The following is a 21,715-nucleotide window of genomic DNA, read 5'->3' as shown; positions in this document are numbered from 1 at the left end:
TCGGGGTATGGCTACCTCTAAGGCCTCTCTAGCAGGTGTGTCCCTCTTGGACATCTGCAACGCTGCGGGATGATCCACGCCCTCTACATTTGCCAGATTTTATGACCTTGATATGCGAGCCACTCCGGGCTCTTCTATTCTCTCGTCTTAGCTGTGCTCTTCGGTTACACACTAGGCAGGGATTTGGAAGTCTGGCAGCATGGGCACATCGTTCCCCAAAGCGCTTGACGCAGCTCGAGTTCCTGAAAAGGAACGTCTCAAGGTTACGAATGTAACCCTGGTTTCTTGAAGGAACGAGATGCTGCGTCGCAGAGCCATACTCCCGGCATCCCTGCTGGCGCTTGCTTCCCTACTCGAAACTGAAGCCAGCTGCGTGGCAGGTGCCTTTATAGCTTCCTGGTCGCTACGTCACCCCGCCCGTGACGTCACGCCCTTCCATTGGAAAGATTGCACACGATATTCAGAGTTGGTCTCGTCAGGGACGTTCCCCAAAGCGTTTGACGCAGTGTCTCATTCCTTCAAGGAACTAGGGTTACATTCGTAACCTTGAGACGTTTGTACAGTATAAAAACCATTACACCTATGGGATGTCCCCATTTTTCACAAAAACAAACGTGTGTGTGTGTCTGTGTGTGTGTGTGTGTGTGTATATGTGTGTGTGTGTGTGGGCGCATAATTAAAATGTAAAATAGGCTATTTAATGGCTTTTCTGCTAAATTTAAATACCAAAACAGTTCTTGGAAAGTTCTGACTGTATTATAAAATATAATGTTGTCCATAGAAAACAGTTCAACATTTCACTGGGAATCTACTTTCATTATACATAACAGCTATAGCAAAATAGGATATTGACATTTTAGTTTGGAAAACCAAATTAAAAAAAATAAATAAATAATAATAATTTATTTGAAATACAGTAGGTGTTTGAAACCAATAAACAAGCAGTATGCAGTTATAGTTACGGTAATGTGATACAGCCCTACATTCATAACAACTTAAAATCAACATTTATTTATTGCTGTCTTCACTTGAAAATGACTTTATGTAGTTCATTTAGTTGTCTAAGTAGTGTGCAAGTTGTGAGAAATTAATTCTTTAACAGCACTTTTATGGTGCTTTCAGAGGCTTTACAGCCCCCTTTTATTGAAATTGCACGCGAAAAGCAACAAACACTTTTCCTGTCTACAAAACTTCTCTATTTTACAAGAAAGAAAGTCATACAGGTTTTGAATGACAGAAAGGTTAGTAATTGCTGACATTTTTGAGTGAACTATCCTTTTAACTACATAGTACAAGAGTCTCTGCCTATAGTACTTTTATGATGAAGTTATAATTTCCATTATATAACCATAAAACGTGGTGAAAACTCCGGGTGGAATGATACCAATGGGATCACACACACTGCAAGGCTGCTGCTAGCCGGCTCTTTCAGCACTACTTCAACTAAACCTCAATCATTTAAATGAATCTAAGAATAAAATGATGTTCTAACAACTCAAATAATGACAAAGATGATGATGAAGTCGGGGGAAAAAAATTTCATTAGGACTAAGATGTCTGTTTATGTATATTTAAAGTTTCTCCACACCAAATCCTGATGCAATGGCAGACCTCTAAAAAGGTGGCCAAAGCCTACAGTAATCTTCAAACAGAGCTCAGTGTTTAAATGCATGAGCCACCATGTAATGTCAATAAAGTCCAGTCATGGGTGACTGTCCACATTTAAATATATAGAGCTCTTTTGTCGACATTTCAGCAAGTGGGTTCATTCTGATTACTGGACACTTTCACAGGCTAATGCATGTATGCATACACAGACTCAAGGTGAAAAAGGAGGAACCATTAGGAGCTAAACAGCCTATACTCCGACTGCAATATGGAAGAGCTTTTAGGGCAGGAAATGAGAATCAGACATGCAAACAAGCAGTAAGACAAAAGAGAGAGAAAAGGATAATCCTCCGAGATATTTAATGGGCACTGGATGTTGTTTATATGGAGTTCAAGGTGAAACAAAGTCAGAGAGTGAACGAGAGACAGAGAGAGGACAGACAGGAAGAGAAACCACATGAAAACTTCAAGAATAAGCATTTTAATCTATCTCCTGTAAGGGGAAAAAATCCCTTTGAACTCAGAGTCTTTAATTCCAGCCTCTCCATCCAGGGGAAGAAAAAGAGGGAAGGGAAAGGAAAATGAAAAAAAGAGAGAAGTATTGCACACAGTCCAAAATAAATCCACAGTGGAAAGAAACTCAGCATGGGATTTTTTCACACTTTCAACTTCAGCTTTAAAATATAAGATATCCCAGGCCTTTAAGTATCACATTCAGGCTGGATTTAAGGGTGTAAGGTGAAGTTTGTTATCTTCTAGATTCATTTTAGTGTATTCTACACATTAAGTTTACTGCAAAATTAAAATTTGGTTACCATTTACTCCAAACCTGTATAAAGACAACTATTGAATTTCATTGTATGTACCAAAACAAACAAAATGTTTTCTTGGCATTTTTGGATGAACAATCCCTTTAGGAGACCCTACAAATGATAAAACTTCTACGTACTGTATTATAATCAAATGTTTGTGATTTGTAAGTTTCTTCCAATGTTGTCACAACAGAAAACATAATTTAATTTAAAAAGAAGACAAAATAAAATTTTATCTGTTTTTTTTTTTTTTGGTAATAATTGGTTTAGTTACAGCATTAACCAGCAGATTAATTGGACAATGCTAACTAGCCAAATCTAAATAAAGCAAGGTCTAGAGGCATGTTTTTAAACTTTTAACTTGAGTGCTTTATGTGCAAGATGCTGCAAAAGAACTGAGAGCAATGGTTAAACACATCCATCTAGAAAGACATTAAAGAACATAGAGTGAATGGCCCGATGGTAAGAGTGTTTGGAAAACCTGTTTGGAAAGAATAATTACTTTCCTATTCTGATTTGTCCCGCTAGTGGAGCAGAAACCACACTTTTATATTCTTTAAAACTAGACCAGCTGCAGCTTTGGTAGTGAATGAGTTAATTAATACACCGTGAATGCTTCAGCTTCAGCATCAAAGGAATAAATTACATTTTTAAATATACTAAAATAAAAAAACTGTTATTTTAAATTGCAATAATTCTTCACATTATTACTATTTTTACTTTATACTGCAGCCTTGTTAAGCATAAGACACTTTCTACAAATTGTTTATTCAAAATCTATCAACCCCAAACCTTTGAATGGTAGTGTAAATTGTTAAAGATATTGTGATATATTGTGCAGATTTCTGTTACGTAATATTATAACTAATAATAACAAAATATGAGACCATTAACATACATAAAAAAATCATGATGCAAATCACACATCAATGTCATTTGAGCCTTTCAGTTGGTCACTCTCGACTTCACGTCGGTGGTCGACGAATTGGGATATCGCTTCATTAAAACAAACTACTTTGAGTGTAAACTAAACGAGCCAATGCACATTGGCATGCAATTATTGCCTCCAGTTGCCGCTGATCACAGCATGAGTATAATAAGGTAGTATATGCAATGCATACGAGCTTTTCGCTTTGGAACCAAGTAACAACATCCTTCTCCGCCATGTGTCTTCAGTGAGCTACGAGTTCACACGCTCTTGGAAGCTTTAGGTGTTGGCTATACGGCACTTCATCGGTGGTGGCCGACAGACGAGAACCACTTCCAGCAGGACCCTCTTCAGTTGTGTCCCAATACCGCCTCCACTCGGCAGGACTAACCGTGCCTCCCCTCCCTGGTCTGTAGGTACTTGCCTGGCCTGTCTGACAATGCTTATATGGCTTGTGGAGAAGCTGTCTCTGCCTTACACACTACGCCGTTACTGCAGGTGCACCAGGCCAAGGCACTGAAGGACCTGCATGAGGCTGGTCACGACTCAGAAGTTCTCAGAACTCCGTACTGCTACTGACCTCACTCTACAAGGGATGAAGGTCACTGTGCGGTCTCTGGGCTATGCAATGTCCACGATGATGGTCCAGGAGCATGAAAAATAGCTGTGTCTGGTTGATATGAGGGATGCAGGCAAAGTTCAGTTTCTTAACGCTCCTGTGTCCCAGACTGGCCTCTTCGTTGATGCAGTCGAGAGCCTTGCCCAACAGCTCTTGGTTGCACAGAAGCAGACTGAGGTCTCACCTCAAATGGGTAGTGGCACTGAGAGGCTACGGTTAGTGTCAGCTTGCTAAAACTGCTCCATAGTGTCCGTACTGTAGACCCTGTTGAGATCCTCCATCACCCTTGGCACCCTTTGCCAGGCTTTCATGATGAATCTGTCAGAACCGTAAGGCTGGGTTCCATATTGAGACCTAATTGGTACTCGTATGTGTATAGTCCACGGTATAACCTTAAAGCCTGCGTTTCCCCAGCAGACTTCTGCTTTCCCAAGAGGGTTATAATCACCTCCAATTTCTCCATATGCACCTAAATGGATGCTATATGTGTATTTGCTTCCGAAAACTCCTTCGGGAAGGACTGGGCTGGATGGGTCAACGGCTTGGCTTCTCAGCGAAAACCTGGTATGCATTGCACATGCTGCCTTATTATAGTCATGCTGTGATCAGCGGCAGATGTGCATTGGCTCGTTTAGTACGGAGCCCCGCACATGACATGAAGGAAAAATATTAGGCTAAATCGTGTGCACGATTTACTAATTCGTTCCCTCAATCTACTAAAACGTGCACACGATTACTATTGCATTCCCTCGATTTACTATTTCGTTCACTCGATTTATAAATTGTGCGCACGATTTACTAATTCGTTCCCTCGATTTGCTAAATCGTGTGCACAATTTAGCAAATCGAGGGAATGCAATAGTAAATCAAGGGAACGCAATAGTAATCGTGTGCACGTTTTAGTACATTGAGGGAACGAATAAGTAAATCGTGTGCACAATTTATTTGTTTTATTTTATTTTTTTATATTTTCTTGCATGTAATGTGCGGGGCTCCGTAGTTTAGTTTACACTCGAAGTACATTGGTCTATTGAAGTGATATCCCAATTCATCGGTCACCGACATGATGTCTCCATTCCCTCCTTCAGGGAACGAGGGTTACCATACTTAACAGAGACGTTTTAAAATGACAATCAGTTAGAAGGGAAGCAGGACAAGCATATTTACAGCAACTAATTTGAAGTGAAGTGCTGAACTGTCAGTGTATTCCTGTGCAGTGACTGATTGACCTGCACCAAACTGTTATGAAAAAGTGCACCTACAGACTATTGAGTAGAAACTTATGGCAGAACGAATTTCTTCAGTTGTCACTTGAAATACATCTTCTTTTGATTCTTCCTAATAACAGTATCACTGTTTACTTAAAGGACTTAACGGTGTTGACAGCTGAGCCACTGATGTTCAGGGTTGTGGGGTTTGAGTGTCCTTTAAGTCCACAACCATCACTGCAGGCATCGGAAAAGTCAGCTTCCGGTTATTGTGTCACCACCAAGACACCAGCTGCAACAGGCTGTCAACAGGCAGATCTGTTGAATACCACACTTTAAAAATAAAGACTACAATTAAAGCCCAGCCTCATGCTACAGGAGAAACTTAAGACGTCACACAAAAAACATTTAGTAACACTTTATTTTAGGGTCTCTTGACTTGTTGCTTATTAGCATGAATAATTACTACAATTTTAGCCATTTCGAATTCTCTGTATGTATGTACTGTACATGTGGAAATTGACAATAAAGCAGACTTGAACTTGAACTTATCAGTACTAATTAAGCACAAATTAATGCCTCATTCTACATTACCATATTCTACATCCTTAATCCTACCCAATACCTAAATTTAACAACTACCTTACTCACTATTAATAAGCAGCAAATTAGGAATTTATTCAGGGAAAAGTCGTAGTTAATAGCGAATAAGTGTTTCCAATTAAGAAATTTAATTAAGCATTTAAGCATTTAAAAGATTTAACAATTTTAAAGCATAAGGAAACACAAAAGGAAACTCAATTTGTTTTCTGCGTGCACACATCCAAAGCATGTACAGAGAGCAGCATCCAGACAGAGTGCCATTACCGAACTGAATATTATTTTGCGTATTACCACACTTGAATGAATAAATACACACGAAATTAAGTCAAAATGCTAATTTTGGATTGTATCCTTGTATCAGAGAAGCAGGAGGGCTGCCCAAGCCTGGGCCCGGGTTACTTTTGAGGTCTAGTACAAGTATGATATACAAAAACAGATAGACTATAGAGCAATATGTATGCACAATTAATCATTAAAAGATTGAAATCTCGATTTAAACACACACAATCTTATTCCTGAATGACAATGTTTCCACTATGTGTAGTAAACCTTTAAAATTACAAACACTGACTTGTCAAATTGTCAGGTTCACTGGTTATTCTGTCTGTCTGGCCGCTGACGAGCTGATTGGCACCAGTGTATTTAGTGTCACTGTGTCTGCACTGTCTTTGTCAGATTGTTTTGGTTCTCATGTCGTGTTTACTCTTGCAGTGTTTTGGTGTTTATGTGTTTCGGTTCCCGTTCCTGCCTGGAATTACTTTGCCGTCTCAGTTCTGGATCATCTCTTGGACATATATCATATTATAGGATGGTTTACCCATTGCAGTCCCTGCACTACCGGGGAACACTCCATCTGCACCCACAACATCTGACTCCTTGCTGTGTTTATTTCACCTTTTATCCAATAAACGTTTATCACTGAATTTTGGACTGAATCTCACATTATTTCCCGCAACATAAATAATAAATATTGGGAAAATAGTCTATATTCTGGAAATAAACACTAGTGTTCAATGACATTGGAAACTAATGTTATCCTTTAAATAAAGATTGTATCTATTACACCGTTTTGCCAGTAGGTGGCGACCAAATATAGCTAAAATATATTTCATAAGATTCCTTAAAGGTCCCCTTCTTCGTGATCCCATGTTTTAAACTTTAGTTAGTGTGTAATGTTGTTGTTAGAGTATAAATAATATCTGTAAAATTCTAAAGCTCAAAGTTCAATGCCAAGCGAGATATTTTATTTAACAGAATTCGCCTACAAAAAAACGACCCGTTTGGACCACATCCCTCTAGTTCCCGCAGTAATGACGTCACTAAAACAGTTTTTTGACTAACCTCCGCCCACATGAATTCACAAAAAGGGGGGCGTGGTCTTGTTGCACTCCGATGGAGAAGGAGGAAGAGCTGCGTTTGTGTTTGTGGCCATGTCGTTGAAATGCTGTTATTTTCATCTAGGAGTCCAATCATCTTTGTTTGGGCTTCCCAGGGACGCTGTACTTGGAGATTAATGGTTACAATTTATGTTTAACTCGGCTCCCGAAAATTATAATCCACATGTAAAACTATGTGCAGCACATTTAGCTGAGGACAACTTCCTCAATCTCAATCAGTTTAATGCTGGATTTGCACAAAGATTATTCTTGAAAGATGGAGCAGTTCCCTCTTTGTCTGGAGAAGGCGTTGTTTATGGACCACAACCGGTAAGTGTATTTTATTATTTAAGTTGGTGCGTTTAACAGTTTCTGTAACTTATTACACAAAGGGCAACGCTGTTTAGCTTTGTTAACTAGATGTTAGGGCTGTGCAAAAAAACTAATGCGATTTTCATGCGCATCTCGTCAGTAAAAACGCTCCTGTGAATATAAGTACAAGTACATCTCCAGCACATGCTCCTGCCCACTTGCTTCTCAAAACTACTCCAAAACTAGCCCAATCGCATTTACAGGAGGGCCGCGTGCACTAAGCTGCTTTCGAATCACAACACAGGAACCACTGGGACAATCAGAACTCGTTACGTATTTCTGAAGGAGGGACTTTATAGAACAAGGAAGTCATCAGCCCGTTTTTATGACAGTGAAAACAGCGGTATACAGATAGGTGAATTGTGTGAAAAATACTGTGGTTTTTTACACGCGAAACATGAACACATGTTATATTGCATACTGTAAACACAATCAAAGCTTTTGATTTTGAAAAAGTCTGGACAAAACAAGTCTTCATTCATTAATGTCAAAAGATTATTTTACATCATAAATTAATTTATATATATATATATTTATATATATATATATATATTGTTTATAAATAGACTCATTTATAACATTGAATAGAACATTGAATAACTTTGAAATAAATAAGCTTAAATAAATTAGTCTACATATTATTTTGTTTGGTTTTCTAATGTTTTGTTTTCAGAATCGCAATCTCTTTTATCTATATCTATTTCTAAAAAAAAAAAAAAATTAAAAAAAAATCTTTAACCTTCAAACCACGGGCATTCAGTGAGATGTGATTTCTGCAAGCCAAAATCAGTCAGTATGTTTCAATCAATTCTGGTCCAACTACGAAAGTCTGAGAAGGTTTGTGACAAATGTCAAGTATGCGTATTCATGTTTGGCTGGAAAGCCTGATGACACTGTGGTCCAATCTATGATGTTCCACTTTGTTAGGAAACCAAAAACTCAATTAAATTATCACAATCAGGCAAAGTAGGAAGAGAAACCAGCAGCAAAAAAACGTTCAAATGAGGAAGGAATGGAGAGGGCTAGATGAAGGGAAGAGGAGTGTGTGTCTGGAGATCTGAGTTTCAAAGAGTAATCAAGAGGAAAGAGTGAACATGGAAATGAAATTTCATGCAGATAAGAGCAACAAGAAGACAGATTTCAGCACTCTTTTAGAAATCACATGCCTCAATTTATAGTCCAAACACAAGCCAAACTACCAAACTAGACACAAATTATACCCGCATATAAACAGCTTTTTTATTATATATATATAATATATATATAATTATTTATTTATTATTTATTTTGCAGATTGCAAAATTTAAGCCAGTAAGAAAATGTAACCTTTTAACAGTGAATCTCTGATTTGGGGGTTTGAACTCTTGATATCTGGCAACCGCACACATGAAAGCTCATGTAGAAGAAGCACATACAGCAGTCTGAAACAATATATTGTCTCCTTTTTTCGACAATATTGAAACATAAGAAAAGATTGCTACATTTTTGTCTCGTCTTTTATCATAAACGATATTGCATGTTGGTATAGTAACAGTTATCATTTATTGACCTTATTGTCGTCTCGTCATCATCTCATTTTAGTCATGGGAAAAAAAGCTCAGCAACAAACATTTTTTGTCATAGTTTTCATTAATGAAATGAATGCACTACTCTGCTCACAACCCCTGTGGTAGTTCTGTGTGGGTGTATTTTCGTTTCGACGTAAGATGTCGTTGAAATGCTGTTATTTTCATCTAGGAGTCCAATCATCTTTGTTTGGGCTTCCCAGGGACGCTGTACTTGGAGATTAATGGTTACAATTTATGTTTAACTCGGTTCCCGAAAATTATAATCCACATGTAAAACTATGTGCAGCACATTTAGCTGAGGACAACTTCCTCAATCTCAATCAGTTTAATGCTGGATTTGCACAAAGATTATTCTTGAAAGATGGAGAAGTTCCCTCTTTGTCTGGAGAAGGCGTTGTTTATGGACCACAACCGGTAAGTGTATTTTATTATTTAAGTTGGTGCGTTTAACAGTTTCTGTAACTTATTACACAAAGGGCAACGCTGTTTAGCTTTGTTAACTAGATGTTAGGGCTGTGCAAAAAAACTAATGCGATTTTCATGCGCATCTCGTCAGTAAAAACGCTCCTGTGAATATAAGTATAAGTACATCTCCAGCACATGCTCCTGCCCACTACTCTGCTCACAACCCCTGTGGTAGTTCTGTGTGGGTGTATTTTCGTTGGACACAAGTATTTATCTGTCTCCTCTAGATCTTGTTTCTTTGATAGAGTAACGCATTTCACGTACAAGTGGCCTTTGAAATGAAGACCGTCTCATAGGTGCCATGACAACCGTTTGATTGACAGCCTGCGAGATGAACTATCCTCAGATGCTGCCATGACGCTGGCAGTAAAATCTGATGAGCAGACGTGTCGATCCCGCCACTAACAATCCAAGAATGTGGAGCATGGCATCAACAACTGCAGGACGTACCAGTTTCATTTAAAGAATCAATGAATGTCATAGGGCACATCATTGCCGTGGGGGCCAACCGATGCAATCGGTCTAAAGACACTGTAGACAGTGATTGATGTAACACTTTTCTCAATGCAAGCATGTGTGTGAGTGTTCTGAAGTGTACAGATGAGGGTTGCCTGACTTTTGAAAGATTATTGTGATAGGAATACATTTACATAATGCATTTTGACCGCTTGTTGTCAATATATAATAAGTTAACATAATAAGTTCATTAAGAAATGCAAATTCTGTCATCATTTAGTAACAACGTTAAAACCTCTATGACTTACTTTCTTCTGTGGAAAACAAAAATAGTGTTTAAAATAACTACTTTTAGAGAATGCCAACTTAGAAATTTTGTTCCTCACATGAGTCTCATTTTATGATACTTTATGGAGCTTTTTTATTCTTTTAGAGCTTGGCAGCTCCCATTTACTCTAAATCTATTAAAAAGAGTGGTCAGTATATTCATTAAAAAGACAAATATTTGTAAAAATATTTATCATACAGGGTTGTAAAAACAAATGATAGAAGTAAATGATGGCATTAGTGTAATTTTTTAGACAAAACCATTTAAAGAATAAATTAGAGCTGGTGTTTGTCAATATCCATTGATATTTTTACAGAACATGTCTCATAAATGTCAAAATGACAACTTACAGTCGATGGTTAGGAATGATCTTGATGCGGTCTCTGAACCATGTGACCTGAGGGCGAGGGTAACTGGTCACAGTGGGAGGATTCAAGACAGCGGCCCTTCCCTGAGAGACTGTTTTTCTCTGTTCCAGTTCAGGAAAGTAATCCATGTCTAACAGAGAGAGAGAAATAGATGGACAGGTAGTTGGGAGGTGCAATTTAGTCAAAAGAAAAAAAAAACATGCACATTTAGCATCTCAGAATTCTGTTGCTCTGTTGGTGACATCAGAATTTAAAAGAATGAAATACCATGAAGCTCTCAAAATCAAATTTCAACTTCTTTCAAGTAGATCCAAAATAAACTGAATGAAAAAGAACCCAGTTCTCATTGCATTCACATTGTAACCAGACTTGAGAGAGCATTTTGGATCAACGTTAGTTAGAATCTCATTAACACTATGACTGATATTATTTTTATATGAGAAAAAAATATACTGTACATATTATAAAATATATTATATATACTCCTCCGTGGGACTCGAGACCGGTGGGTCGAGCAGGTGTCGCCCATTTCTCAATCACTCCACCGGCCTCGCACCGCCAGGCACCATGGAGGAGATCACCCAGCTGGTGGAGTCCCGAGTGGCAGTGCGTCTGGGAACCAGATTTTTTTTTCTCCTCTTTCCCCTCTCTCATCTCTGTCACTCCTCATCCTTCCATCTCCTTTTCTCTTGCCTCGTGTGTCCTACCACCAGGTTCCTGCAGGTCACCGTGAGTGGTCCCCCCCCGGAGGGAGGGGGGGGTAGAGCGCAGTCTTTGGAGTACCCCCCGACATGAGAGGGGTCGATGGGGGTATGTGACGAGTGGGGCGGGGCCGAGAGCCGTGGGAACGGGGCGAGGCTGGTGGAGTGATTGAGAAATGAGCGACACCTGCTTGACCCACCGGTCTCGAGTCCCACGGAGGAGATGGAAGGATATAAAACAGGAGCGACAACAGTGAAGGATGAGAGAGGACCAGGCCTGGATTTTAGTTGTGTTTGGTTTTTGTTTGTGCGCAACAGTCGGCCGTGAGGGGCTGTCGCGCTGTTTTGTCTTTATTTTGCTATTAAAGTCTTATTTGATTGTCCGCCGGTTCCCGCCTCCTTTTTCCCTATAATTATGGAGTTTTTATTGTTACAATAACAAACTTACAGTATAAAGATTTCAAGAACATTTAGGACACTACAACATTCCTTAAACATGGTCAAATCACTGTATAACATGGCTTTTTGTGGCTCTTGCTGTAATATATTTGTATATGTGTCCCATACACCTGGTTTATTTCAAACAGCAAATAAAGTGTAATGGAGTGACAGCATATTTAGAAATCAGTGGAGTGTTTCCTGAATGTCACTTTTGGTTCATCTCCTTTGGGACTCCTGTGCTACATGCATATGTGTGTGCTCTAGGTGAGTGTGGTGTTGTGTGAAATCCATTTGTGCTTCAGCCTCCTGGACTCTCTTTCTAACAACATACACATGTACTTACAAGCCACGCGAACATCAGCTCTTGTCTGGATCAGCGCTCCCATCCTGTTCCTCACCGCACATTGATATACACCTGCATCCTCACGCTTTAACGATGTAATCGTGTACCTGGAAGAGAGAAACAGATCTGGGATTTACATAGTTACAACTTGATGTTCTTGCTGTGCAGTACACACTATAATGCTTTTTGAGTGAGAAATAGTGCACATTATGCAATTATAAATGTTTCAAACAGTAGGGTAAAACATTGTTGTCTCATAATAACCTCGATGTATGTTTAATTCAGTGAGTCACTTCCAGTAATCAAGTTTCTTTAATCCACTGTTGGAAAATGTCTTGACTGCTGGCAGTTTGATCGAATAATGTGCCCAAGGAGGAAATATAAAAAGAATTTGGGGTGATATTATGTGCAGTTCATTCATCACATTGTAATTAAAAGGACAAATTAAGTGAATTATATTGTGGGAAATAGTATACCACACAATATTCTCTTTTTTTGTATACCGTTCACCACACTAGTAGTAGTGTACTTTGCAATTTTGAACACTTGGAATTTGTATATCACAGTCAAATACTGTATGTGTATGTGATTTTCTCAACCTGTACAATAAACAGTTCAATTAAACAGACAAGAAGTTTGAAAGTGGTCACTAACAAGTGCTTGGATTTATGAGCAGATGGATGTGAGTGTGTGCTGTTTAACAAGAAAGATTACAAGCCCACAGGGCCAGAGCTGCTCAAATCTGTGTTGATTCAGTTTAAACAGATGACGGTGTTTAATGGTGAACTGATGGTTCACATGGACTGAATGTATTGCACTGATAAAAAAAAAAAAAAAAGTTTTGTCTTTACAGACATGAGTTAAAGATTCAGAGGAACACACACACAAACACACACACAAAAGAAACAAAACAAAATTGTATGTATATATATATATATATATATATATATATATATATACACACAGATGCTGGTCATATTAAATTAAAATTAAAATTACATTTATGCATTTATGTCCAAAGCGACTTACAGGGCATTCAGGCTATCAATTTTTACCTATCATGTGTTCTCGGGGAAATCGAGCCCCCAACCTTGCGCTTGATAGCGCAATGCTCAACCAATTGAGCTACAGGAACACTCATATAATTAGAATATCATCAAAAAGTTGATTTATTTCACTAATTCCATTCAAGAAGTGAAGCTTGTATATTATATTCACTCATTACACACAGACTGATATATTTCAAATGTTTATTTCTTTTAATTTTGATTATTATAACTGTATATAATCAGAAAAATATCTCAGAAAATTTGAATATTGTGAAAAGGTTCAATATTGAAGACACCTGGTGCCACACTCTAATCAGCTAATTAGCTCAAAACACCTGCAAAGGCCTTTAAATGGTCTCTCAGTCTAGTTCTGTAGGCTACACAATCATGGGGAAGACTGCTGACTTGACAGTTGTCCAAAAGACGACCACTGACACCTTGCACAAGAAAGGCAAGAGACAAAAGTTCATTGCAAAAGAGGCTGGCTGTTCACAGAGCTCTGTGTCCAAGAGGCGAAGGGAAGGAAAAGATGTGGTAGAAAAAAAGTGTACAAGCAATAGGGATAACCACACCCTGGAGAGGATTGTGAAACAAAACCCATTCAAAAATGCGGGGAGATTCACAAAGAGTGGACTGCAGCTGGAGTCAGTGCTTCAAGAACCACTACGCACAGACGTTTGCAAGACATGGGTTTCAGCTGTCGCATTCCTTGTGTCAAGCCACTCTTGAACAACAGACAGCGTCAGAAGCATCTAAAGACAAAAAGGACTGGACTGCTGCTGAGTGTTCCAAAGTTATGTTCTCTGATGAAAGTACATTTTGCATTTCCTTTGGAAATCAGGGTCCCAGAGTCTGGATGAAGAGAGGAGAGGCACACAATCCACGTTGCTTGAGGTCCAGTGTAAAGTTTCCACAGTCAGTGATGGTTTGGGGTACCATGTCATCTGCTGGTGTTGGTCCACTGTGTTTTCTGAGGTCCAAGGTCAACACAGCTGTATACCAGGAAGTTTTAGAGCACTTCATGCTTCCTGCTGCTGACCAACTTTATGGAGATGCAGATTTCATTTTCCAACAGGACTTGGCACCTGCACACCGTGCCAAAGCTACCAGTACCTGGTTTAAGGACTATGGTATGCCTGTTCTTAATTGGCCGGCAAACTCGCCTGACCTTAACACCATAGAAAATCTATGGGGTATTGTCAAGAGGAAGATGCGATAGGCCAGACCCAAGAACGCAGAAGAGCTGAAGGCCACTATCAGAGCAACCTGGGCTCTCATAACACCTGAGCAGTGCCACAGACTGATCGACTCCATGCCACGCCGCATTGCTGCAGTAATTCAGGCAAAAGGAGCCCCAACTAAGTATTGAGTGATGTACATGCTCATACTTTTCATGTTCATACTTTTCAGTTGGCCAAGATTTCTTAAAATCCTTTCTTTGTATTAGTCTTAAGTATTATTCTAATTTTCTGAGATACTGAATTTGGGATTTTCCTTAGTTGTATGTATATATATATATATATCAATGTTACTGTCAAGATAGAAACAGAAGAAAAATAAGTTTTTATTTTTATTTTAGCACTTATATTCTATTAAAGGTTTTCTAAATATTTTGAAATGTTTTATTTTATTGTTTTTGAATTAGTATTTTTAATAGTATTTTTCAGTTGTTGTTTTTTGAATTAGTATTTTTAATAGTATTTTTCAGTTGTTGTTTTTTTGAAAGCGATTTGTTTTACAGTCCTGTTCTTCACGTACAGGTACATGCAATGTACTTGCTATAGTAATTACAACAACTAAGTCATATCTGCAGTAGGTACTAACCCTGAACCCAACCCAACCCTAACCATAACCCATGTAGTTATTAATAAGTGATATTAATAAGTACCTTTATAGGTAAGTACACTGTAAGTACAAGTTAGGGCACATACTGTAAAAACTAAGTGCAACCAGTTTATTATATGTTTTTGTCATGTTTCTTAAAATTTGTTTCTCTTAAATATTAATATTTAGTTTCAATTTATTTATTTTTTCAGGCTTATTTATTTTGAGTACTTAAAAAAAGAATTTAATACATATATTTTATTTCAGCTTAATTTCAATTAACAAAAATGGTTTTAATAGTATTAGTTTTAGTAGATAATTATGAACACCCTGTTTAAAACAACATAAGGCAATTATTAAAGCTTCATTGCAACATTTCAGCCAAACAATTGATGATAAAAAATAAAAATAATAATAATAATAATAATATATATATATCAATTGCTCCCCTCAACTGTTCTCCAAAATATCTTCTTTAGTGTTCAGTATTAAAAAGAAATTCATACAGGTTCATAAGGATAAGTAAATGATGACAGAATTTTCTTTTTTGACTGAACTATCCCTTTTAAGTCAATTTTTTTTAGCTTTTTTTTTTTAATTATGAAAATAGACCTCATTGCTCATCTTGTAACACTGTTCTTATTATACACCATTTCTTATCTTATTATACACAACTTGGAGGTCACTGTAATAATAATAATGTCTCAGAAATACGAGGGGTCAAAGATGGATGACCAGACATGAGAAAAAGACCAAAGAAGGTAACAGGACAAATGAGATCCCAAAGGACACAGCACTGTCTAAATTATACTTTTTTATACTGTAGCAGTATTTTGTGCAGTACAATCTTCGACTCAAAATCCAATGACCTCGTTACATGGGTGCAAAATAAGATAATGGTTACTTAAAACAAAATAGTGCAACAAACTACTTTAAAAATGCCATGGAATAAAAATTTGTGGATTGGGGATGTTGTGTTTTGCTGTTTTATGCAGCCTTTATAATCTGGAACAGCTTGCCAAAGATCGCATACTAAAGCCCATATTAGTGTTATTCATGATCTTGCCTCAGAAGGATTGTCCCTGTTGCATGGTTTTTGATGGAAACAACTCAATCAAATCAGTTAAATATTTATGTTTAAGCTTGCAGACAACAAGCATATGCGTTAATTATTACCTGTACTCCGGTGTGTATTTAGTGATGTCTGTGCTGTTTCTCATCCATTTGAACTCCAGCGGCCAGCTGCCCTCAGCCAGGCAGGTGAGCACGAGTCTGTTCCCCTCCAGGTGTGTCTGTGCACCCCCTGCCTCCGTTTTAAAGTACGGAGCGATGTCTGTAAGGAGAACATCAATAACAGAATGAAAACCCATGCTTAATTTTTATATAATTAACAGTTAAACTTCTCTAAATTTGCAAAAATAGCTAATTATGATGCATGAATGAAAGCACACTCTGAGTGTAAGAATAAAGTGCTGAGCATATTACAAACAGTCCAGTCTCACCATAGCGGCCAAATACTACTGTGATTAATGACCAATATATCACCCAAGCTGATTCATCAGCAAATATTTGGCCATTTCGAGACAGATGACGTAAAGTACATCTCATTATATGAGGGAAAAATATATCTCTTATTCTCTTATGAAAGTCCACTAATATTGGCACCCTTGGTAAATATGAGCAAAAGCGGCTGAGAAAATAAATCTAGTAAAATATCTCTGAAGGATATTCCCATTCAAAAATTGTACACAAGGATGACTAGGAGCATGACATTTTCCAGCCATGACTCCCTGTTTCAAAGGGAATATAAATATGAGGGAACACAAAGGCCAAGTTCCCTTAATCATCCATCACAAGAAGTAAAAACCAAAGAATATAGTTCTGATGTGCAGAACAAGATTGTTGATCTTCACAAAATAGAAAGTGGCTTCAAGAAATGAGCTAAAGCATTGACAATCTGCATTTCCACCATCAGAACAATAATAAAGAAGTTCAATCAACTAAAGATGTTACAAAATTGCTGGAAGAGGACGGGTGTCTATATCATAATAGTACACGGTAAGGAAGTTAAGGAGTTTGAGTGGCCAAAGACTCTCCAAGGATCACAGCTGAAGAATTGCAGATATTAGTTGAGTCTTGGGATCAGAAATACATATATATATATATATATATATATATATATATATATATATATATATATATATATATATATACTATATCAAACAGCCATACTGGAGGGTTTAGTAGCCAAAATACCAAAATCAACAAAAAAATGTGTCACTGAGCACAAATAAAAGCTTCTGCATAGCCATCCAAGTTCCCTGACTTGAACTCTATAGAAAATCAGTGGGGTGAACTGAAGAGACCAAGCACCATCATGGAGCTGGGAATCTGAAGGTTCTGGAGTGATTCTAGATGAAGGAATGGTCTCTGATCTCTTGTCAGGTGTTCTCCAAACTCATCAGACATTATAGGAGAAAACTCAGAGCTGTTATCTTGGGAAAAGGACGCTGAAATAATTGGGTGCCAATAATTGTGGCCAACATGTAATAGAGGAAAGAAAAAAAAACGTTTATTTCATAATGAAATTCTCCACCAAAAAATCTTTGTATAAAGTTCTTTGTAAAAATCTTTGTATACAGTACATGCTGTATTTAGGCAAAAGAAGGTATCTCAGAAAGCAGCTATGTGTTGCTAATGTTGCTCATACAAACTCAGCTGGACAAAATTACGTCAATCTGTTATTGTGAAGCTAAAAGCCAATGCCTCAGTGGCTTCCATCACACTTGTTAGTAAATTACTCACCATTTAGCAAATGCGTTCATCAAAAAACAAAAAAACAAAGACAAAATTGCAGAAACAGCCCTCCTGGAGCCACTAAGATCTTTTATTAAATGTGAATTATTATTATTACAAAATCTGTACATTTAAAAAACCGTGAGTGATGTTTGCCCATTCAAAACTAGCAGCCATTCATGTAAAGTTACACTTTACTTGTAAATGTAATTTTAATACTACAAAAATTCTAATTAATTGTATAATTTTTAGGGTCAACATTAAGTAAAAAAAATAAATATACAAAATACGAATAAAAAAAATTGATTTAAATTTTTTTTTATAAAAAGCAATAATTAATAACAAAAAATTATAAAAAGTAAATTCTTCAGTAGTTTGACAATATTGTATAAATAAATAATTTGGTATTTTTATAAAAAAATGTATTCATAAATAACTAATAACTAATTACTATAAATAATCATAATAATAATAATAAATATTTATAAATAACTTTATTTCAACCAGTTGCCAAGGCAACATTTGTCATTTTTCTCTGTAGTTTAACTTAAACCAAATAAATTAAAAGTTAATTAAAACTATATGGACATATAAAAAAACGAATAATAAAAACAAAAACACTACAATAGTATTTTAGTGGTACTAAAATAACACTATTGCAACCAACATGCAGGGAAAAAGTCAATAGATAAATAGACCGATTTATGAGAAGACCGCTAATTCATGCATTCAGTTTCATTTTTAATAACATCTTGACAAGCTAAATTAAAAGATTTGCCTTTTTGGCCCACTCCCAATTCTACCCCTTAGCCCTTCCCCTTTCCACGTGAAGGGGTAGGGGTGTCTCAATTCTCTTTTGGTTGGAGGGGAAGGGGTAAGGGGAAGGGCCAGATAGCCCTTCAAACGAAGATTTTTCAGGACCACACTTCAAATGAAGGGGTATAAATTATCTCGGCAACATGGCTGCTACTGCGAACAAAAAGACACATAAATGTAAACTTTTTTGGCATAAATAAAGATTTTAACGAAAAGTAATCATTTGTTTTATGTTACATTCAATTGTGAGTTCATATTAATGGTCATGTTACTCAAAGTAATGTTTGCAAAAAATCGCTAATATTTGCTAACGTCATATCATTACAGACTGCATGATAGTGCCACAGCATATGTCTGATCTGGGCGATAACTGCCGTAGACATTGATGGGGGCTAATCCCCCCAATAATTAGAAATCGCTAAAACCATTTTCTCAAACATATATATATATATATATATATATATATAGAGAGAGAGAGAGAGAGAGAGAGACAGAGAGATGGAAGTTGCGTGTATTCGCGTTTATCTTTTTAGAGTGAGTTTACTTAAAAACAGCGATTGTATCCTCTCGTCGCTGGAAAATATAATGTAGCGATTCAGTATTTAACTGTATTTAAAGTCGGCATGAAATCAAATTTGACAAATCTTCTTTTTATATGTAATATTGTAGTGTTTATTATAAATGATTTATCTGTGCACTTCATTATTTTTTTAAAATTCATGTACCCTTATAATCTTTAATCAAATACATTACCCTACCATCCCCCCTCGAAACGACCTCTCTTCTCTTTTGGTCACGTGCCATGGCGAAAGGGTGCGGCCAGAGCCGATGAGGGTGCGGCTATAGGTGTCTGTCTCGTTTCTGCACCGCCTCTCAGAGAAACTTGTCAGTGTCATTTTGTTTGCAATGCCAAACCTCCAACGATCCAATCAATTCCCCGATGGACGAAACCAAGCCCCGCCCTACATTTTTTTCTAATTTCAGAAGCCGTTTAACTCGGATATACGTCACAGCAAGGAAAAAATGAAAATCTCAACTTCCGTTTCATGCCGACTTTAATAAAAGTTGTGGGGCAGCATAGACAAGTTTATTTTCTCCTGGATGTGTGAGCGGTGCGATTTCCGATATGTGTGTGTCATAAAGCAGCTCATTAATACAGAACGATAATTAAAGGCTCTAATGCACACCAGCACACCAGTATATGTAAGAGCTAGACGACGAATGATGGCGTGTGACGTCATGGTAGTGGTGTCCCAATCCTTAGGGGAATATTTTCTCCCCTACCCCTTGACACTCTGTTTCAAGGGACAAGGGGAAGGGGTAGGCGGAGGGGTAGGGGAAGGGGTATAAAATAGAATTGGGATTGGGCCTTTATATCATGGGCACTCTTATTTGTCAATGACTGATGAGCAAGAATAACATTAATAGTTATAAAGCATCACAAAATTATAACTAATAACTCTCCAGTTACTTTCATTGTTTTGGAGCAGGGGTAGGCAAGTTCGGTCCTAGAGAGCCGCAGACCTGCAGAGTTCAGCTTCAACCTAAATCAAACACACCTGAACAAGTTTATCAATCCACTCAGAATTACTACGGTACTGGCAGGTGAGGGTTTTTTTTCAAGGTTGGAGCTGAACTGTGCAGGACTGCGGCTCTCTAGGACCGAACTTGCCTACCCCTGTTTTGAACTGAAACTTTGCACTAACACCTTTAATTCATAACCGACTGACGATTACAGCATTCATCTCACATGAAAGGAGCCTGGCGCCGAACTTAATGAGGCAAAACTGTATTTCTTCCAGACCCAAATACACAATGTGAGGATCATAGCACCCTGTGATCTAACCTTTTTTGTGGTTCCAGTATAATGAGACGGTGTGACAGCCACATGCACTCCCAGCACAGTCATACAGTTTTGGTGAGTTAAGTGGCCTCCCACCCATAATGCACCAGTCTTTTCTTCTCGCCTTAGGACACAGTTACCCACAGAGAAGATCTGAGCACACATACAGGTAGAAGCAAGCATGGGTAATCAGGTGGAAGAAATGGGGTGATCAGTGACATTTACACATCAAACACACAAACATTTCAGTGAACATAGTGGCACAAGCTGTCCACACACACACATACACACACTTATACGTGCATACACACATCACACAGATTCATGCAGTGGAAGAGACATGGTGATCAGTGACATTTCCATAAAGTGGAGGCAGAATATTCTCAAGGGAACAAGAAACAACATACACACTCTCACACACACATACACACACAACCCCCTTTAAAAGTGCCTTGTGACCAGGAAAACTCTCTGTGAAGGACTATAGCTCACTCAAAAGAACTTAAAGCAGGAAGAGTACGATCTGTGAAACGGAAAGGACAAACATTATTGATAGAATCATCAGTCTGTGTAACCTGAATTGTGCAAACTCCGGGGCTTATATAATACATGAGAAACATTATTTGGCAAATAAAGACACAATGTCTAACATTCAAGCACACACTTAATCTGTTGATGCACCGAAATAAAACTGTAAAGTAGCAAAGAGTAAAGTCTCAAATCCAAAGAGATATTCTTTATCAAAGTTAAGACTCATCCATGCTCGTCTTAAATTGGCTCATTCAAACACGCCCCCACATGTCTACATCACTATGTGGGAAGATTTACATAATGCCCACCCAAATGTTCACACAAAGAAAGTAGGTGTAACTTAACTTAATATTTTATACTCTCTTTACCTAAAAAAAGGTTATATTACCAACAATGCACAAAAACACTAAATGTATACAATTTAAGAAAACAGAAATTCATACTGTTTTACGCAGTTCTGTTTAATGCAGTCCGTTCTGTACTTTAGCATGAAGCTGAGATATGGCTTCAGTGTATCAGATTTGATCAGTTTCATATTCAACCGTCAATGCCAAAAATGACATATTAGAATAGAAATCAATTTGAAGAAAAAAGATGTGTGAAATCTCTAATATCGGGTGTTATGCTACAAAAGAAAATAAAGGAAAAGAACAGAACAGA

General features: G+C 37.6%; 1 protein-coding gene across 1 annotated transcript in view; it reads right to left on the bottom strand.

The window, feature by feature from the left end:
- Positions 1-21,715, bottom strand: part of LOC132142123 (protein sidekick-1-like) — a 181,058-nt gene that overhangs the window by 79,132 nt on the left and 80,211 nt on the right. Inside the window, exons 2-4 of the mRNA XM_059551756.1 lie at positions 16,246-16,402; positions 12,197-12,303; positions 10,694-10,841 (exon numbers count right to left, since the gene is read on the bottom strand). Coding sequence (XP_059407739.1) covers positions 10,694-10,841; positions 12,197-12,303; positions 16,246-16,402 — 412 coding nt within the window. The remainder of the gene's footprint in view (positions 1-10,693; positions 10,842-12,196; positions 12,304-16,245; positions 16,403-21,715) is intronic.

This window comes from Carassius carassius, chromosome 6 (genome assembly GCF_963082965.1).
Source record: "Carassius carassius chromosome 6, fCarCar2.1, whole genome shotgun sequence".
NCBI lineage: Eukaryota > Metazoa > Chordata > Actinopteri > Cypriniformes > Cyprinidae > Carassius > Carassius carassius.
Note: the sequence above shows the minus strand (reverse complement) of the source record. Positions and strands in the feature narration are given on the sequence as shown.